The 20,783-nt window shown below is 43.2% G+C and overlaps 3 protein-coding genes across 5 annotated transcripts; 1 reads left to right on the plus strand and 2 right to left on the minus strand.

The window, feature by feature from the left end:
- Nucleotides 1-1,022: 1,022 nt before the first annotated feature.
- On the plus strand, nt 1,023-20,776 carry LOC134225435 (zinc transporter 7). Of its 3 annotated transcripts, none has more exons than XM_062705516.1 (4): nt 1,023-1,216; nt 1,432-1,699; nt 2,467-3,437; nt 20,186-20,776. In XM_062705516.1, exons 2-3 carry the CDS (start codon nt 1,519-1,521, stop codon nt 3,405-3,407), a joined length of 1,122 nt encoding a protein of 373 aa, XP_062561500.1. In that variant the 5' UTR covers nt 1,023-1,216; nt 1,432-1,518; the 3' UTR covers nt 3,408-3,437; nt 20,186-20,776. The 3 variants fall into 3 exon arrangements, with proteins under 3 accessions (XP_062561500.1, XP_062561499.1, XP_062561498.1); XM_062705515.1 differs by having other exon boundaries at nt 20,210-20,776; XM_062705514.1 differs by lacking the exon at nt 20,186-20,776 and having other exon boundaries at nt 2,467-3,845.
- On the minus strand, nt 8,421-10,127 carry LOC134221844 (uncharacterized). The gene has a single exon (XM_062701018.1). It carries the CDS (start codon nt 10,125-10,127, stop codon nt 8,421-8,423), a length of 1,707 nt encoding a protein of 568 aa, XP_062557002.1.
- Nucleotides 18,872-20,656, minus strand: LOC134225434 (sialic acid synthase). The gene is made up of 4 exons (XM_062705513.1): nt 20,517-20,656; nt 20,366-20,438; nt 20,174-20,304; nt 18,872-20,111 (listed from the first exon to the last, which is right to left on the minus strand). Exons 3-4 carry the CDS (start codon nt 20,288-20,290, stop codon nt 19,077-19,079), a joined length of 1,152 nt encoding a protein of 383 aa, XP_062561497.1. The 5' UTR covers nt 20,291-20,304; nt 20,366-20,438; nt 20,517-20,656; the 3' UTR covers nt 18,872-19,076.
- Nucleotides 20,777-20,783: the final 7 nt, after the last annotated feature.

The raw sequence follows: 20,783 nt of genomic DNA on the forward strand, positions 1-20,783 counted from the left end.
AGAAGGCGCGGAGCGCCACCAGTTCCAAGTGGTTGTTAACTGGTAGCGGTCCTAGTTGTTGAGGAATTTGCAGGAAAAGGCATTGTTTACGTTTGCGACATTGGCCCTTATGAAACAACTGTGTCGATAGGATCCCAGTTCTAAAGGTGCCGTCAGACGTTGCAAGCAAATCACTCGCAAAGAGCATTTTGCTCGCAGAAAGTGACAACTGTCAAAAATTTGCCTGTCTGACTACACTGAAAGTGATTGCATGCAAACAAATTACAATTCGTAAGCAAACGCTCGCTTGCAATGTGTGACTGCTAAGCGTTAAAAATTTTCAACTCGCAGAAACGAAATTGCGCTTGCTAGTGCAGCACTAGCAAATTTTTCGCTCGCAAAAGTGATAACGTTTTCAGGTGGCAGAGTTGCACTGCAAAAATAGGAATGAAATTAGATTTTGTGGCCGAAAAACAAGTTTTTCGTTTTTGTTTATATTTGCATGAGAGTAAATCTGTCATTTGCTTAAAGTAAAAAACTACTACGTGTGACTGCAATTGCGAGTGCTCTCAGAAATCATTCGCTCGCACGAGTGATTTGCTTGCAACGTCTGACGGAGCCTTAACGTGCTACGCCGACAATATTTAAATGCGGCCTGTTTGGCTGCTCCGGCAAAAATGGGCCGCATCGGCAAGATATAGACCAATGCAAGATCTTGACTTAACCTCAATTATTTGACAGTTCACAGAGCTTGTTTACAGGGTGTTAGAATTAAAATCGATCAGCTGGAAATAAAATTCCGTAATTTTCGTTCAAAATCATTTTGATCCGAATATTCTAGTGATATGCTTTGATTCCTACCATAAATCCACCACAGCAGACATTAATATTCTCAATTAATCGCAAAAAAGTTTTTCCGGAAGCTGCTCCAGAGACTAAGTCCCTGTAAACAAGCTCTGTGAACTGTCAACCTACGTCATCATGCACTGGTCTATGGGCCGTTTTTATTTAAGAAACGCAAACTTTGACGCGTACCTGACGTCAAATTAGTTGTCAATCGATCCTCGGCATTTGACAACGAATCAACATCGAGAGTTTGCCGAAAAATACATTTTCAGGAAATTTCATTCTCTTATCTTGATAATGGAATCGTTCATTAGTTTCTAGCACTTAAGTTCCAGACATGGAATTTATATAGCTGCTTGAGTGGATAAAAGTAATAATATCCGGATTTCAGGTAATACGTGGAATATTTTTGTTTTTGTTTAATTCTGACATGAATGTTGGGTGGATCTTGAACACGTATGCAATAATCGGCATCGAAGCTTTATGTGACGATGACCGCAAGCACCTAATTATGTTTGTAATTACTGTTTATCTATCTTGAGGCAATACTAGGTACTAGCAATTTGAATCTGCTGATAACACGTCGGCTGTGCTCTATCTTTCAAGGTTGGAAGCGAAAACCGCACAATTGGAAGGCTTTTCATTCATCCCCCAGTGCCGGAATTTATCAAGGAGAAGAAATTGCAATTCAAGATGCTTCCACTCACTCACAAAGACTCCCGCGGCTTCACGTACAAGGTGCGGGAAAAGCTTAACAGCTTGACCCGGTTGATATTCTCGGACAGAAATTCGAGGAACCTGTTTCTGTTTTTGCTGCTCAATTTGAGTTTTGCTTTCGTCGAGCTGATGTACGGAATATGGACCAATAGCTTAGGTGAGTGATTCATGATTTGGTTAAAAGAGGTAAAAGCGCGTAGTTAGAAAAATGGTTGGTTGATTAACCATGGGAGCTGTTCTTGTTATTAGACAGACGCAAACCAGTTTGGCTTAATGTGTAAAACGAATGACTGGGCGGGCGGAAAGATGCTTCTGAATAATTAGTCAAAGTAGAGCATATCAGACAACTTATATACTTATGAAAAGTTTTTCTATTTAATATTGAGATCATATTCCGCTCAGAAATATTACTGCATCGCAGTTTAGTGTTCATTTTAGTACTTCCTCAATAATTGACTATGTACAAGGTTTCTACATCGGATTACTTTTTTTTCATTCGCACCTGTAGTAATATTCCGTGACTTCTTATTTTGCCCTCTTTTAGTAAAATTCTATGAAACAAAACTATAACATCTGAAAAATATAATGTTCAAACTTGCTTAATGTTATTTACTCGTGCATGGGGCATAAGCTATCAAAAATTGTTCAGAATTAGGTGCTTTCACTATATCACGGTATTATTCTTTAGACCGGGCCAGGGTTCAAACCCAACCACATTAATCGTTATCGGTGAAGGTTTCTACAGGAACTTTTAATAAAACTGACTGAAGGAAGAAAATCCTGACGAATTACCTAATAAAATTTTGTGGTATTTTGGGAGCATACCAAAAAGTCGGTTAAAAAAACATCTACCTTCACCTTTTTCTGCGCAATTTATGTTTTTATTCATATTCACTAATGCAACTTCTACTTTCTCCCACTTAGGTCTGATATCTGATTCATTTCACATGTTCTTCGACTGCACGGGACTGTTAGCAGGGTTGGCTGCATCGGTCATCACCAAGTGGAAGGCAACTGACAAATACTCGTACGGTTATGTTCGAGCGGAAGTGCTGGCCGGATTCGTGAACAGTTTGTTTCTACTATTTATTGCATTTTTCATCATGTCTGAAGCGGTGGAGCGAGCGATTGAGCCCCCGGAGGTTAAGCACGAGCGTTTGTTTGTGGTTTCGGTCCTAGGATTGCTGGTCAATCTGGTCGGTATTTATGCATTCCAGCATGGTGGTCATGGACACAGCCATGGAGGCCATGGCCATAGCCACGGAGGTGGCGGACATGGACACTCCCATGGGGGTCATAACGATACACATCACCTGTTAGCTAATAATCACGGGCATGGACACAGCCATGGGGAAGATGATCATCACGGACATAGTCATGGGGCAGCGTCCATCAATATGGAGCAACAAATCGCGTCGAACAATTCGCAGATTATGCGGGGAGTCTTTTTGCACATATTGGCCGATACACTGGGTTCTGTGGGAGTCATTATTTCGGCAGTCCTGATGCAGTTGTTTGGTTGGATGCGAGCGGATCCAATCTGCAGCATATTTATAGCGCTAACAATCGGCTTGAGTACTTTGTCGTTGATTAAAGAATCAGTGATGGTGCTGATGCAACGTCAACCGGTGGCGTTGGATCGCATGTTGCCACAATGCTACCAGAAGGTAACGGGCCTCGCTGGAGTCTATAGCGTGCAGGAACCACACTTCTGGACCCTATGCAGTGAGGTTTACGTGGGAGCCATTAAGCTGGAGGTGTCCAAAAACGTGGATCCTCGCTATGTTGTTCAGCACACGCGGATGATCTTCGAAGCAATTGGAGTTCGACAAATCTACATCCAGCTCGACTATGCCGCAATGTGATAAGTTGGCTGTGTGAGATAGCGAAATCGAGTAAGTATTTTTGTTTGAGTCGCGTGTATTTTCCTTCGTTTTTATCGAAGGTAAAGTCTTTCCATTCGGTTCAAATTGTGTAAGAGTGCGTGAGGAACGAGTCGGAAACACTGTACTGACTGGTCATTAGGAAATCCTGTCGCTTTTTGACCCTAAATAGAGCAGAGTGGATGAATACACAATTATGTTAATCTATTTTTGCGGTACCTACACTTTTTTGAGTGAATGTGGAATGGACAGTGCATCCTAACTATATTTAGTTGAAAGCATTTTTCTAAAGCTAACCTCACGGTTAGTTTTACTGTTTTTGTCAAACAAGTGTTACAAAGATTACGGACCTTATTTTATTGTATATTGTTTCAATAAAGAAACAATTGATATCAACCTTATGTTGATACAATCTTTCAATAGCCATGTGGGTTACTCTTAGAACGAGAAAAGAACGGCCTTCTGATTTATTTGAACTGGTTGTCACAATTCTCCACTGGGGCTGTGTGAATATTCTGTGCGTTGTCTAATTTGTATATGTTGAGAGCAGGGTTTGCAGAAATCGCTCTCAATAGATAACGAACAACGATAAAAGAGAGGCAAAAACTGTTCCGAATCATAACTAGCCATGATAACAAATTTATCAAACTTGTATACTGCCGTTATACGCATAACTGTCCCATGTATATAGGAAATCCCAGCAAACATGGGACAAATATGCGTATGACGGCAGTATACAAGTGCGAAAAAACAGAATCGGATAGGCAGCCCCAACAGAAAAATGGTGATTCTCGCTTTGTTTTCGCTCCTTACGTGTTGGTTACTGCACAGCTGTATAGAACAAGTTGAAATGCAGCATCAGAGCCAGTGCTCCCCACATTTGGAACTTTCTAAAAGAAATTTATCATGGGGTATAACATCCCGAATCAGTTCTCTATCATGACAGCTTGCGAAAAAAGTTTCTCGCGGTATGCTACATATCGTACATGTATACAGAGATGATAAGTGAGAGACTTGCTCTTTCTCTTTAGGATTCAATCCCTGATTGAGAGCGATTTCTGCAAACCCTGGTTGCTGCAAAAACCGGCTTGAATGCGCGAATCGCTGCGAAAACCGCATGAGCGAGTCTTGAGCAGATTTGGATGACAATCCAGCTTGGTGACCGTAGAGTAGAGTGGGGCAAGAGTGCGCATGGGGTAAGAGTACGTTTTCGATTTTTTTAAGTAATAAAAAAAGATAAACTAGCAGCACTGCATCAGTTTGACAGGTATTCTGGCCAACTATTATCATGTGTAATTGTAAACGATTTGAATAAACAACAAGGGAGATATGGAGTTAGATAACTTTTTGGTCATTTTGCTAAAAATAATTGGATTTCCGCAACTAGTATTTCATTACCATATGTACGTTCAATCAGGTGAACATTATACCATTTCGATAACCTATTGTATAGAGTACTTTATGGTACAGAACACCAATCCGGTTGGTTTTCCAAGAATTCAAAACCATTATTTGAATAATTTTTGGGACTGTGGGGTAAAAGTACGCAGGAACCGGTGGGGCAAGAGTACGCATATGAATCTTCAAGTTATGATGTCAAACCCGTATCTCCGGCCGAAATAAGACTTCTTCCAAAGCGTAAAGATCCACAACTAAGAAAAAAGGGACAGAATTTGTAATTATCACAAGTTTTTAGAATAAGTTGAAGTAATTCGGTGTTAGAAAGGACTTAGCGAACAAAGCACTGAAGCGAAATAATGAAATTGTATTAGGACTTGTTGTACACCTAAACATAGTACGAAAACACAATTTCATCTAAATGATAATTACATTTAATCAAAAGAAACATTCATGAATTACGCAACGTTTAGCTGGGAGGGGTTGTGAGATGTGTGACGATCCATATATTTTTTAGAGGATTCATACAAATAGTGTAAGATAGCGGGGGAGGGGTGATGAAATAGCCAAATTTTACGTTACGTGATTGGTGGACTTTCTTTAAGGAAAATGCCTTTGTATACGCCACGTGAAACCTGATACATATTTTTACCTCTGTAGTTTTTTGTATATATAAAAAACAATGGTTTTTCGTATGAAAGTGTACATTTTTAGGACCCCCTCCCCCTTTAAGAGTTACGTAATATTTAAACATTCCCTAATATATGCTCATTAAACATCAATTAAATGTTATTAACTCTTATTTGTGTTAATATATACTTAAAGCACATGATTGGATAAATGCGTACTCTTACCCCACCCGATGCGCACTTTTACCCCACCGGTGGGGTAAGAGTGCGTTTTCACTTGTCTTGCAATAAGGGTTCTACTAAAACGAATCTCAATAATTTCAATATTTTTTCCACTGGGTAACATAAAGGAAGAGTATATGAATCATCGACACTGATTTGATATGCAGAAGCTTGCTTCATAAGGGCCACATGATCGATTGAAAACTAAGTGCGTACTCTTGCCCCACTCTACTCTAATCTTTTTCTGTGCGCGCTGTATATTCCTCCTGGTCGAACCCGGGGACGTTGAGTACGTTAATGCTCATTGTCAATCAATTTTTTCAATTATCAAATCGGCAAGCACAATCGACGAAATTATCGTGCTAGGGGACTCCAATATGCCGCAAATCTCTTGGAAATCTTCACCTACCGGTTTTTTATTCCCGGACACTTAACATAGCACTTTCCACGCTGGTGCGGAGACTCTACTCGACAGCTACAGTTCCGCCACTTTATTACAAATTAATTCGTCAATGAAAACAACCGTATTTTGGACCTATGTTTTGCCAGTGATCAAGATCATGCTCCGTCCGTAGTTCAAGCTCCTGCTCCTCTGGTAAAATCGGTTGCTCATCACCCCCATTGCTTGTGACGATCGCTCATAATGCGGTGCATGATTTCAATGCTTCAGAAGTAACTGTTTCAAACAATTTCTCAAGAGCCGATAATCGAAGTATCGATGAGTTATTGTCTTCATTAGATTGGGACAGTATTTTGGAACAAGAGGACGTCAAAACTGCGGCGCGAACATTCGCAAATATTTGTACTTACGTTATTGATCGACATGTTCCAAAGACTGTGAGAGATGGGAAAACCGATTGTCCCTGGCAAACGACTTCATTGCGCAAACTGAAATCAACTAAACGAGCTGCCCTGCGTAAGTTTACAAAATGTTTTTGGGAATATGTCAATGAACAGCGAAAGGAGTCGGGGTTTCCGTCCCCGATGCACCTGAATGACGAAAAAGCCACTTCCACCCAAGAAACGTGACGTCTATTCGCAGAAAAATCATCCAGCGTATTTAACAATGAAACTGTAAGTGATAACCAAGCCACCCTCGCTGCTAGGATCGTGCCATTGGTTGGACAAACGCTTGATACATTCGATGTGGATGCGGATGCAATTTCCAAGGCTGCATCTCAACTGAAATCATCGAACAGTCCCGGTTCGGATGGGATTGCAGCATCGTTTTTGAAGAAACATATCTCCTGCTTATTAGTACCGCTTCAGCGCTTGTTTCGTTCGTCTTTATCCAGTGGCGCATTTCAATCCTGCTGGAAACACGCCAACATGTTTCCTGTACACAAAAAAGGCAGTGATGGGGTACTGTTTCGTGGGTTCTTCGACAGCTCGTTTACAGCACACCAACATCGAACCACGGAACGAAAACCACTTTGCTAAGCTGAATCTGCTCAGCGACGGAATTCCTTCTTCTCGTCGTCGCTGGTCTTCGGAAAACGGGCAATTCACAAGTTCACGGATACATTACATATAAACCTTCAGTCCACTCCAATAAAACACTCAACATAAACGAAAGACTAATCACTTTAATTGGCTAACATGTATTTACTTTAACAAATTTTGTTCTTAAAACTACGTGAATTTTGGAGGTATCGCGCGCGTACGGTTTCCAGACCAACCGTTCTGGGCTGCAGGCCAATTGCAACTAACTCGTTGATCATCAGAGTGGTCAGAGCTCGTTGATCATCAGAGTGATCAGGGCAGTCGAAGTATACCATCGGGTCGTGCGATGTTCTCCACAGCGATCGCCTAGCAGAGCGTTGGAGAGGAGATCTCCCTCATATCTCCAGTGATGACCGTCGATGAGCGTTGACTACTACGATGATTGGCGATCTCTCGTTTCATCCTCCATATTCGCAACGATGGTGCGACGGTCGAACACTCTTCTGGACAGTGAAACAGGGAGCAACGAGAACGAGGGTCGTCCAGGGATGTAGTCTGGGGGGTCAAGCTCATCACTGAACATCCTCACCCACCCAGAAATAGCAGCATTTCTGAAAATAAAAGAATTATCCTCTTCGACAAGGATGGGAAAGAAGGTTTGCGGAGTAACTATTGTTCGCTTGTTGTTGTTTGCTCTTCAAGATCGTTGAGTGGCAGCAAACAGATTTTCTCGACCAGACGCTTGATTGTTTTGGTAGCAGTTTTGAGGGTCTGTCTCAATTGGATAATTAAACTGAAATTAAACTTAAAAGTGACATTTCAATAATTATCAAATAACCCTGCTCGCAGAGCAAGATTACTTTTGACAGATATCGAATCATTTTCCATCGATGTCCTATTGGAATTGCTGGGTAGCACCAGCCATTCTTATAACGGGGTGATTTTTTAATTTTCGAACTGTCACTTTTAAGTTTAATTCTCCAAATGAGACAGACCCTGAGTGTAACTACACGTACCACTCCATCATTGCCGGGGTGAACGTCAATAATTCTCGCAAGTTTCCAGCGCATTGGAGGCAACCCAAGCAACCAGAAGTTCAGATTTTACTTAAATTCACTCTTAACCGAACTAATTGGTTCACTATGGTTCACATCAAGTTCCAAGCATCCTTAACGGAACTTTAAAGTTCACTTAAAGTTCCGTTACATACAAAAAATTACTTAAAATGAGAGCTGATTAAGCCAAAATAGCCCTTCTTATCCGAACTTCTGGTTGCTTGGGAAATTATCGTCGACAACTACTATCAATTTACCAACTTCAATTTGTACCGGTGAACGCCAGCGTTTAGTACGGCCTTGCAGTTGACACAGGTATTCCCGCCTCCACCGGTTCCAAAATAGTTGTTGTTTGTTGTTTTTGTTGAAGCTGTTGATAATGGTTTAGACGTTTTACAGGTCCATCGGATAAATCCTCCACCGGTCTTCTGAACCTGAACGAGCAGCGTATTCATATTCTCAATGGACACGGGTTCGTTCCCTATAACACGCAGAATATGGTGTTTTGCAGAGCGTACAGCCGCCTCCCATAACCCTCCAAAATGTGGCCCACTTGGAGGGCTGAAAATCCAACGAATATCCTGGTTGACGCATTCCGTGGTAATTTTCTCTTGGTGATTCTTGGCTCGCAGCAAAATAAAGAGCTCTCGCAATTTGTTGCGAGCCCCAACAAAATTGGTCCCATTGTCGGACCAGAGCTCAGTAATAGGACCTCTGCATGATACGAATCGTATTAGTGCCTGAATAAACCATTCCGTTGATAGGTCAGTAACGAGCTCGAGGTGAACTGCCTTGGTGCATAGACACACGAAAAGGCAAACGTATGCCTTTACTGCTACTCGCCTTGGTGCTGGCCGTACGTATACAGGTCCAAAGTAATCTATGTCAGTTTTTGAAAAAGGACGGGCTACCTTGAGCCGGGCTGCGGGTAAATCTCCCATGAATTGCTGGACAGGATGTGGTTTAGCCCGGAAACATCTTTGGCACTGATGAACGATGTGTCTCGCCACATTCCTTCCCCCTGAAGGCCAAAAACGAAGACGAACAGTGCTCAGCAAAAGCTGTGGTCCAGCGTGCAACAAACGCAAATGGTAGTGGAGCAGAACTAAACGGGTGAACTGATGGCGTGCCTGTAGAACTGCAGGGTGTTTGGTGTCTTCAGACTCGTCCGATTGTTTCAACCGTCCCCCGACACGAAGTATTTCATCCTCGTCTAAATATGGGTTGAACCAACGCAATGGTGATTTTGAAGGTATCATTTTCTTTGCAGATAACGCTTTCAACTCATCAGCAAAAGCTTCCTTTTGAACTCGGCGAATTAAGATGTTTTCTGCCTCCTTTAGTTCAGCAGTGGTGAGGTAACCAGAAGTACGATCTTCACGACGAGTGCGAAGCAGCTTCATCAGTCGCAACCAAATGGCGGTACGACGGACCAGGTCCGAGTATGACGAGAATTTATAGAAATAAAGTTCGTTGAATTCCTGTACAGCAGAAGACGTATTTGCTATCACCACACGACGACGCTCCGTATTTACCTTCTCGTCGGGTTGAACATTCACAGCATTCGGCCAGTGTTCTGGACCTAACTCCAGCCAATTCGGTCCCGTCCACCAGAATCGATTGTCAACGATGTCCTGCGGTAGAATTCCTCTTGATACAAGATCAGCTGGGTTTTGGATTCCAGGAACATGTTGCCATCGGAACCCTTCAGTAATGGCTTGAATTTTTGATACTCTGTTCGCTACAAACACGTTCCACGTCGACGGAATCGATCCGAGCCAGCACAGTACGCATGTGGAATCGGACCAAAAATATGCATCTGCTAAAATGTTTAGCGCTTCCCGCAGAACCTTGAACAACTGAGTGACTAGAAGCGCTCCACAGAGCTCTAATCTCGGTATCGTCTGTATTTTCATTGGAGCCACTCGTGACTTTGAGCTAAGAAGGCGAAACATTACTTCTCCCGTTGCGTTTTGGCTTCGAATATAAGCACATCCGCCGTATGCCTTATTGGATGCGTCCGCAAAGAAGTGCAATTCAACGGATGTTGCATTGGAAACAACGACACATCTTGCGAACTGAGAACTGGCAACTGCTCCTCAAATTTTCTCCAACTCTCACCCACCATCGATGGTATTTTCTGGTCCTAATCTACCGGTTTTCCGTCGTTGCCTGGGAGTGTCCATAACTGCTGCATAATCACTTTTGCTGTTGTTATTGTAGCACCAAACCACCCATGTGGATCGAAAATTGACGCAATCTTCGATAGAACATTCCGCTTGGTTAATTGTTCTCCAGGATCCGTCTGAGTAACATTTAACTTCAGCATAAACTCGTCTGTTGATGGTGACCAGATCAATCCAAGTGTCTTCACTGAAGGGTCTCGATCCAGCTGATTCCACAAGCGCTTGGAATTGCTAAATTGTCCTCCGAAACATCCTGCAAAACCTCCGCACGGTTGCATGCCCATTTCCTAAGCCGAAATCCACAACTGGACATCATGTTGTCCATCTGATTTCGCAGTTCAATAGCTGAGTCCACATCGTCCGTTCCGGTGATTACATCGTCCATGTAGACGTCTTCGCAGACAACTTTTGCCGCAAATGGAAAGCGTTCCTTCTCGTCAATTACCAGCTGCTTCAACGTTCGTGTAGCCAAGAATGGAGCCGGTTTGGTTCCGTACGTAACAGTGTTGAGTTCGAACGTTGAAATATCTGCAGCAGTTGTCGGACGCCAGAGAACAGATTGTAATGCCCTGTCCTCCGGGCAGACTCCAATCTGACAAAACATTTTTTCTGTTACCAACATAATTTGCTTTACTCGACATCGAAAGATCAGTGATCGCAAATCCTGCTGTATTATTGATCCACACAGCAGAACATCGTTCAGTGAAATGCCTGATGATGTTTTGCAACTCGCGTCGAACACCACACGTACCTTGGTGGTGGTGCTATCCTCCTTGATCACTGGGTGATGTGGCAAGTGTTGGGAATAATCTATAACCACTTTGTAATCAGCGTGCATTATCGTCAAGACAACACAACTAATGTCATATTATTGATCATTGAATAAAATCATTCTGTAGTTAACCACCTTAAAGACTGCGCGTGTTTTTCATTTCTCTCAGGTTAGGGGTCCAAGTAACACCGTTTGACCGAATCCGGATCATCAGTCTTGCGCATATGTCCTAGCTGTTCATACTCCTTCATGAACGCGCTGTATTGTGTTCGGAGGTTGGAGTCCCTTGCCAACCTTCGTTCTGTGCCGAGGAGTCGTCTAACAGCGATATCGTGATATGCCATGATATGTCGTGATATGCCGTCTTCTATTTTTGGTAGCGTAACCGAATATCGTCCATCTGCCTCACGATGAACTGTTCGTACGAATAGAGCTTCGCATTTTGCTTCCTCCGGCGAGTAACTGCTAGCTGGCATATCAACCTCTTCACAGGACCAAAATCGAGCGACTAAAGCGTCCAGCCCTTCTCGTGCTGACGCGTTGCAACTAATAAGAGGAGATGACTTCATGTTGGCGCAACCACCGCAAACTACCCAACCGAAAACAGATTTGTTCAGGGTTGGCAGATGATTTCCCAGAGAGACCTCTGACCGCTCTCGAAAAAATCGAAAAATGTTCTATTCCAAGCACCATATCCACGCCCTTGGACATTGCGAACGTCTTATCTGCCAAAATTACGCCATCTGGAATGGTCCATCCAGTTGTGTTTATGGGCGACGATGGTAGGTTGACCGTAACCTTCGGGAGAACTAGGAACCGCATTTTCTTTGAAAATTCAGAGATTCTAGAGCAAACCTTTGCCAGAATTTGCTGCTTCACTCTTGACGCTGATTGACCGATACCGGAAATTGAGATATCCACCTTGCTTCTCGCTACCCGAAGTCGCTGACTTAAACGTTCAGAGATAAAGTTGCTCTCCGAGCCCGAGTCCAGCAGAGCACGCGCTGGCAACCGATTCCCGCTATCATCCTCCACAACAATAACAGCTGTTACTAATAACACTTGTGTCGTGAACTCCTAAGCTGCACTAAAGACCACTGTTTCAGATGTTTCCTTGGTCTGACTTGAGTTCGAACCTACTGTAGCTTGATAATCTGTTCGAGAAGCATTGTCTCGTTTGGTTGACACAGAGACTTTCGCATTGTCCTTTCCAGACTTTAAACAGAGTAGAGTATGGTGTCGTTTTCTGCAATTTTTACAGGAAAACTTCGATTGGCAATCCTTAGCTAAATGCCCAGCCTTGAGACAGTTTCTGCACAATGAACTCGTCCAGTGGCGTAGCCAGAAAATTGGTCTGGGGGGGGGTTTTCTGAACAATTTTTTTCTTCGAAAAAAAAATTTCTTCTAAAAATGTTTGTTCTGGGGGGGGTTTTATGCCCAAAACCACCCCCGTGGCTACGCCACTGAACTCGTCTATAACAAAGATTCTCTGTCCGAGATCGTCAACTTTTGAAACACTGAACACAAATGTAGCAAATGAATACCAGAGCATGCTGCACAACGTCCCTCTGATGTTTGCGCCGTATTGTAACTAGTCTTGAGCACTGCTGGTCTTGGCTTCTGCTGTTGTTGACTGGCACCCCTAGTTTCGATCGACCGTGTTGGCAATGATTCGAGAACGTGAGTGCGTCGCTGAAGAAACTCTAGCATGTCCTTCACAGAATCCTGTTCCTTGTTAGCTGAGTATTCCTTCCAGCCTCGGCGAGTTACTGAATCGAGGCGTACCGATAGTATGTTCACTAGAAGCAAATCCTTATAATCGGCCGGTTGCACTATTTGGTCCAAAGTCTGCACGACTCTCTCGAAGCCCTCAACGAGAGTGTGCAATTCGGCGGCGGATTCCTTCGTCAAAGTTGGCAGTTTGAAAAGAGATTGAATCTGGCGTTTCTTTAACTGTTTGCTATTATTGTATCGCCTTAATAGCAAGTCCCATGCCACCTGGTAGTTTGCCTTCGTGATTTGAAGAGGGTCGATGAGAGTTTTTGGCTCACCCTGCAAACACCCTTTCAAATAATGCAGCTTTTCTATCTCTGGGAGATCCTTCCTCCAATTAATCAGAGATGTAAACAAATCTCGAAAACTGAGCCAGTCATCCACATCCCTCGTAAATGTCTGCAAATTTGCAGTAAACGCACATGGTCGACGAACTCGCCTTGAATCGTTGTATTCTCCGGACGGAGAGATTGATCCAATGGTTCCTGACGTTGCTTGAGCTTCTCCATTAAAAACGATTTTGCGGCGTAGTGACGATCGCTGAATTCTACTAATTCTTCGTACGATTCGTCCCCCTAAATGAAATCGTCATGAGATTTGATGTCGATGCGGGTCTCACTAAAAGTCTCATACAAATCATCGAGCATATCCAGCCGAACTTCAATTTCACTGGACAAGGCTTGGTCCTCGAAACCATCAATAAAACGCTGGATTGTGCGTCTTTCAGTTGAGTTTTGAGCCGCTTCAGTGACGGTGACTTCTTGTCCGTTGTGGTGGCTTTCGGCATCGTGTCTCGTTGTAGAGTTGTAATAAGAGAAGAAATGCGAGGATGTAGTTTTCTGCGGTGGGGCCTAGCTTCGCTAGACATATACCAGCTTTTACCTGTGGAAACAGGAAGCCGCGCCTTCTAAACCGCACAGGCGTATGGGAACAAATCGCAATTCGTCTCAAAGCCGCTCCAAATTTACACCAGCGTATGAAGTTAGTAAAGAGGGTACAACGAGTGTAGTATCGATAGTGAACGCTTCGGCTAGACATATACCGTGGTATCTTACCTTAAGAAACCAACCGGCGAGCTGGCTAGCACAGCGATCAACCAAAAATCCAAAATCAAATTTACAACGGGCTTTCACAATAGCGTCTCAATCAATGCAGATGGAAGTGAGGCGAAGAGGTACAAAAAACAATATTGTAGTATCAACAGAGAGAGGGCCTCGGCAGGCCATATACTGTTAAGTTTACCTGGACAAATTAACAGCGATTCCAAAACGGAAACACAGCTGAAACGCGTAATGCGTATAGGGAATGCGTGGCAGAAGATGAGTCGAGTCGAAGAGGATTATACTCATTTAATAGGTGTATTATCTGTAATGCTTCGGCAGACATATACTGCCTTATGTCACTCACCCAGGAAAACATTAATCAATGCGGCCTCTACCTCGTCCCTTCTTTTCTTGCGATGGTGGATAACGAATGCTTCAAGTCTGTCACGCGTCCGTAATGCTACAGTCCGTAGCGATGCAAATTTAGGACCAATGTCGAATGAGTAAGCTTCCGAAACCCCGCAGTGCCGTTAATGGTCCAAAACGGTACTTGTATGCTCTCACCGAATCACAATATACCGAAAAGCCGCCTATTGATGGTCCTATCGGTAGCTTCGATGAATCGATGTCCTGATCAGTTCTGCGGGTTACCAGTGAACTGATGCCTCTGGCCAATCCGTGCCTTACCAGAATAGTGTGGTCCAATAGGGAAAACCTCGTCGTTTGATCTCGTCGTGGGTAACCAAAGAAAAACGAAATGGTGGTGTTAGTGGATTGTAATCCACGCCTCGGCAGGACATATACTGCACTTTATTATTTACCTGGGAAAATTTGTCCCTCGCTGGTCAGTATATGCTTCAGGGTTGCCTTCCGACTCGCAGTCACGGTTCCAAGAGCCCTTATCTCGCCATCCAATCCAATCCAATCGCCAACCAATTTGGCGCACTGCAGCAACAAAGGTCCGATTGTGCTCTTGTTCGCGAGGATAATTAACCGCGAGCTTGATTGTTCCACCTGAGCAATGGCGCGAATTGCTTTGATAATCTCTGGATATTGTTCCGTCAACGCGATGGCGATTCCTTGGCGCCAAATCCTGTGGTCTTCAGTCCAAATCACCGAAATCCTTGGTCCACTGATCCGGCTCGAAAGGACCAAAATGATGGGGTACTGTTTCGTGGGTTCTTCGACAGCTCGTTTACAGCACACCAACATCGAACCGCGGAACGAAAACCACTTTGCTTAGCTGGAATCTGCTCAGCGACGGAATTCCTTCTTCTCGTCGTCGCTGGTCTTCGGAAAACGGGCAATTCACAAGTTCACGGATACATTACATATAAACTTTCAGTCCACTCCAATAAAACACTCAACATAAACGAAAGACTAATCATTTTAATTGGCTAACATGTATTTACTTTAACAATTTTGTTCTTAAAACCACGTGAATTTTGGAGGTATCGCGCGCGTACGGTTTCCAGATCAACCGTTCTTGGCTGCAGGCCAATTGCAACTAACTCGTTGATCATCAGAGTGGTCAGAGCTCGTTGATCATCAGAGTGATCAGAGCAGTCGAAGTATACCATCGGGTCGTGCGATGTTCTCCATATCGATCGCCTAGCAGAGCGTTGGAGAGGAGATCTCCCTCATATCTCCAGTGATGACCATCGATGAGCGTTGACTACTACGATGATTGGCGATCTCTCGTTTCATCCTCCATATTCGCCACGATGGTGCGACGGTCGAACACTCTTCTGGACAGTGAAACAGGGAGCAACGAGAACGAGGGTCGTCCAGGGATGTAGACTGGGGGGTCAAGCTCGTCACTGAACAGGCAGTAAGCGTGACGTTAACAACTACCGTTGCATAATTTCGCTGAGTTCGTTGCCGAAGCTCTTCGAGCTGATTATCATGGAACCATTGCTCTCGTATTGCAAACAACACCTCTGCTCAGATCAGCACGGTTTTACTGCTGGAGGTTCAACGACCACCAACCTTTTGTGCCTGACATCGTTTATCACTGATAGCATGATTGAACGGGCTCAGACAGATGTCATTTACACCGACCTATCCGCCGCTTTTGATAAGATAGACCACCGTGATAGCAAAACTCGACAGATTCGATATTTGCGGCAACCTTCGCTGGTTTCGATCGTATTTGTCCGACAGACATTTGATGGTGGCGATTGGAGACTTCAGATCTGATTGCTTCTATGCAACATCCGGTATACCACAAGGAAGTCATCTAGGTCCACTGATTTTTTTTACTCTACTTCAACGATGCGCACTTGATCATAAAGAGCCCGCGGTTATCGTACGCAGACGACCTTAAAATGTTCCTTTTGATCCAGTCAATCGCTGACTGCTACTATCTGCAAGAGCAACTAGATCTCTTCGCCAGTTGGTGCCTGCTAAATCGCTTGACACTGAATCCTACCAAGTGTTCCGTCATCACCTTTTCACGAAAGAGGCAACCGATCACGCTCGCCTACAACCTGCACGGTACGGGCGCGTGAATCAAGTGAAGGATCTGGGAGTTATTTTAGACTCGCAATTAACATTCAAGCAGCATGTGTCGTATATAGTCGAGAAAGCTTCAAAGACGCTGGGATTTATTTTCAGAACATCGTAAAATTATATAAATATATATTGTCTGAAGTTCCTGTATTGTGCCCTCGTTTGCTCTACACTGGAATATTGTGCAGCAGCTTGGAGCCCGGCCTACAACAATGGATCTGATAGAGTAGAATCCGTCCAGCGTAGCTTCCTTCGTTTCGCGCTTCGAAAACTTCCTTGGAGGGATTCGTTCCAGTTGCCGAGCTACGAGAGCAGATGTCGTTTAAGGTCACTCCTGACGGAATCCAAGTTTGAAAGTGCTCGCGTTTTCGGGGCACACCACTCGATACGGAAGCAACGCACAACTGTCATTTTATTATTTCATGCATGCTGCGACGCAGCAAAGCTAAATCAACAAAAATGACAGTTGTACGCCGCGTCTGAATCGAGTGGTGTGCCCCCGAAAACGCGAGCACTTTGGAACTTGGATTCCGTCAGGAGTGACCTTAATAGATCTCGAGCTGCTCCGCACCAGAAGAGACACATCAAGGGCAATGACGATTGCTGACACGCTTCAGAGTCGAATTGGTTGTGAAGCCATCTTGGAGCGAATTGATATTAACGTTCGGCAACGCACGCTTCGCAACAACGTAATGCTTCGGTTGCCTTTACGACGTACTAATTATGGCCTGCAAGGAGGGTTTAGTGGCTTACAACGGATCTTCAATAGAGTGGCACCGTTTTCGTCATTCTTTTCTAACAGGTCTCCGTAATACTGTGAAGATAAATGTAGATTATTGACTGTTATTTCTGTTCTATTTCATTTTACTTTTATTTGCTGACCTGATTTGTATCTCTGTTTTTTTCTTTTATATTATTACCAACATCATTGGGGCTATTTTAAGCCTGTTGATGGATAAGAAGAATAAATAAACACTCCTCAATACCGTCTACAAGGTAATCTCCCGAATTATGTTTAGCAGATTGCGTCCGTTTGCGGAGACCTTTGTCAGCGAATATCAAAGCGGTTTTGGGAAAGGACGATCAACAACGAACCAGATGTTTACTCCTACAAATCCTTGACATATTCCGGGAATACAACTTGCGGACTCATCATCTGTTTGTAGAACACAGTTTGGACTGCCACGTTTTCCGATCTGTGCGTTTGCGTCACCGATGATTTTCACGTCGTGTTTTGGTCATTCTCCGTAGATCTTGTCTAGACGCTCATAGAACTCGTCCTTCACATGTCATCATCGGGTTGATCAAGTTGTAGTTGAAGAACTTGTCCTTAACCGAAGACGTCTCGAAGACTCTCAACACGCAGATGTGATTTACTTCGAATATCTGATGTGCAAAGAAACGGAACCATCATCAGCAAGTCTCACATGCTCCTTGGTTATTTGCGGATGACATCGACATCACTGGCGTAGATCGCCGAATAGTGGAAGAGGTTTTCGTGCCTTTTAAACAGAAGACTGAAAAAATAGGTCTGATCATAAACTGAAAATTAAGTATCTGGTGGCTAGCATAGAACAAGGCAGCCCAAACGGGATTGGTGCCAGTCCGGTAGTTTATGGGCTAATTGTCCGGTGTCTTTCTTAGAACTCGTGAGCGGGGTTGGTCATCGGATTTAGAGATGTGTGAGCAATGATTTTCCCGCCGGGCCTCTCAACAACCATCGCCTCGTCAACAGCCGCTACCGCTTGCTCGCCACATGTTAAAATATCTTCAAGTCCCTCTGAATCTAGAACTAAATTTACTCGCATTTGCGAATACGAAGTTAATGCCTCTACTCACTCTTATGGCAAAAACTCATTGCTATCCGTGAGACTGTGCGTGAAATATGGCCGTCAATCACTCCTTCTTGTTCCTCCGCAGTAAAATCCCATAAGGAACGGTCGGACTATGCGTGAAGTGCTATCCAATGAGCAGCTCGAAGTTGTTCCCGTCCTGCTCTTTCTCTTCTGTCAACAAATGGACATGAAAGGGATGGGAATAACTTCGAGCTGCTTATTGAACAGTTTCGTCGAATACGGATCCGCGATACGGAAGGGTACAACTGTCCTTTTTATTATTTCACGCATGCTGCGAAACAGCAAAGCTCAAATAATAAAATTGACTGTTGCGCCTCGGTGTTGAGTTATGTGCCCTTGAAAACGCCGAGTAGATTTAAATTTGGATTCCGCAAATTGTTTTAAATATTTTCGGGAATTTTTGAAGAGACGATAAAATCTGTAAAATGGGTTGGGGCCCCCCCTCTAGACTTCGAAGCCAGTTATACGTGGACGCTCATACCTGTTTCTGAGCTGCTGCAAAGTTCATCTGCTACAAGAAGTTAGTGGAATTTATTTAGTTCATCCGAACAAAGATGCTGAATTTAAAGAAATAGTGTTTATTGATAGTAATGTCAAAGGCAAGGCATACACTAGTTCAGATGAGATTAATAAACAGTATTTGGAGCAGTTTCACTGTTTCACAAGGGCTGCCGGTAGTGGCCTCTTAGGATGGTCATCTTAACACTTTCCCTTATATTCATTCATTAAAAAAAGTTCCTTACTTATGGGTTATTTTGAAAGATTAATTCTTTGAAGTTCCTGAAGCTAATTCATGCTCCATAATAGGATCATCCTTTCGAAATCTGCGGGTCACTTTTCTTCCTACGATTTTATCAAATTTCGCCGGTTGTAGACCTTGTGGTTCACTAACTTTCACTGCTATATCAGAAGACCGCAAGACGTGCTCTGGTTCGACGTCGTTGCTAAAAACGAGTGATTTCCCTAATTTACTGTGACAGGGAAGTTCCGAGGGCATCAGTTTTCTATCATTAACTGTAACTGGCTTCAGAGCGGCATGCAGTTCTTCCCTATTGTAATCTTCTTCGTTTAACACTTGTTGCAAAATTTCATGTATTTTGTGATTTGATTCAGCCCGTCCAATGTTCTCTACTGTTCGTATGTATTTGGTTAGTCTTGCCAGCTCGTTTGTATCTAGGGACGCTTTGTGATCGGTTCCTTTCCATGTTTTATCCAGAGTAAAATGACGCTCAATAATGCGAGCTCCCAAAAGTACAGAAGCCACCGTAATTTGCAGCCCGAGCTCATGTCCCGAATATCCTACAATGAGTTCGGGAAAGTGTTGGTTGTACAACGTTATCAATCCCAGGCATGCATCCTCCGAAGCCGTAGGATAAGCGGAAACGCAGTGAAGGAGCGCTGACGGCTTATGGCCAATTATTTGATGGATATGCTGTACTTGTGTCCACGATTGCATGCCAGTTGAAACTACCAAAGGTATGTCGACGAGTGCAGCTTGTCTCAGCAGTGGAATATTGTCTGCATCACCCGATCCGATTTTTATGAATGGGACTCTCAGATCTACAAGCTGTTGCAGCGAAACAGGATCCATTGCCGAGGCAGTAAATAGAATATCAATTTCGGTACAAAAGTTCTGTAATACTTTATAGTCATCGATAGTAAATTCCAAGTGAGATTTGTGTTCACCGTAGGTTGCACCCCAAGAGTTTGGTCCGACGTACGGTTTTTCCAGAGCCTTTTTTGTAAATTTGGATTGAAGATCACTTTTCTGGAACTTTACACAGTCAACGCCTAATTGCTACGATAAAAGGAATATAGCTAATAATGATGCATATTGAAGTATGTACATATAGAAACTACCTTTGCTTTCAGAATCATCTCTTTTGCAATCCGCAGGCAACCTTGATGGTTCTGACCAATTTCTGCTATGATAAAAACCGGATGATCTTCTCCAATAAATTTTCCAGCGATGTTCATGATTCTGATAACAACTTCAAACAAGAATAAATCAATTTTACTGCTCTTATATTTATACGATTAAATCCTACTCACAGACATACTACATTGAAATATCAATTTGATTATGTTTAATAAATCAGAAGGCACATGGTTCTACTAGGGTGTGCTGAAGTGATGAAATACGAGGACAAACACCTAGATTAGGGTATGTATTTATAAGTACTAGTAGGCATTATTGACTCACCATGTATACACCTATATGGGCTAGAATCAATAATTATTATTAATTACAAGTTCGACTCGATGACATTTTGAAATTTAATGTTTTAACAAGTTTAAACATATTGTCAGACACACACACCTCAAAATTTACTGCTAGTTTTTATCAAAATGTGCATGATCTAGTTCTTCACTATCGTGAAAAGAAATTCTATAAGTTCTACGAACAATCTATGATAATGAAATACATATACAGTTAATAATTATAATAGTTTGTTATTGTAATTTTATT

The sequence above is a fragment of the Armigeres subalbatus genome, chromosome 3, assembly GCF_024139115.2.
Source record: "Armigeres subalbatus isolate Guangzhou_Male chromosome 3, GZ_Asu_2, whole genome shotgun sequence".
NCBI lineage: Eukaryota > Metazoa > Arthropoda > Insecta > Diptera > Culicidae > Armigeres > Armigeres subalbatus.

What these genes read in the sequence shown, in the direction of transcription:
- LOC134225435 (XM_062705516.1), top strand. Translation starts at nt 1,519, where the DNA reads ATGCTTCCACTCACTCACAAAGACTCCCGCGGCTTCACGTACAAGGTG. An exon ending in AATATGGACCAATAGCTTAG is followed by an intron (nt 1,700 to 2,466) that starts GTGAGTGATTCA and finishes TCTCCCACTTAG; the next exon opens with GTCTGATATCTGATTCATTT.
- LOC134221844 (XM_062701018.1), bottom strand. Translation starts at nt 10,127, where the DNA reads ATGTTTCGCCTTCTTAGCTCAAAGTCACGAGTGGCTCCAATGAAAATA.
- LOC134225434 (XM_062705513.1), bottom strand. Translation starts at nt 20,290, where the DNA reads ATGAACATCGCTGGAAAATTTATTGGAGAAGATCATCCGGTTTTTATC. An exon ending in AGATGATTCTGAAAGCAAAG is followed by an intron (nt 20,112 to 20,173) that starts GTAGTTTCTATA and finishes CTTTTATCGTAG; the next exon opens with CAATTAGGCGTTGACTGTGT.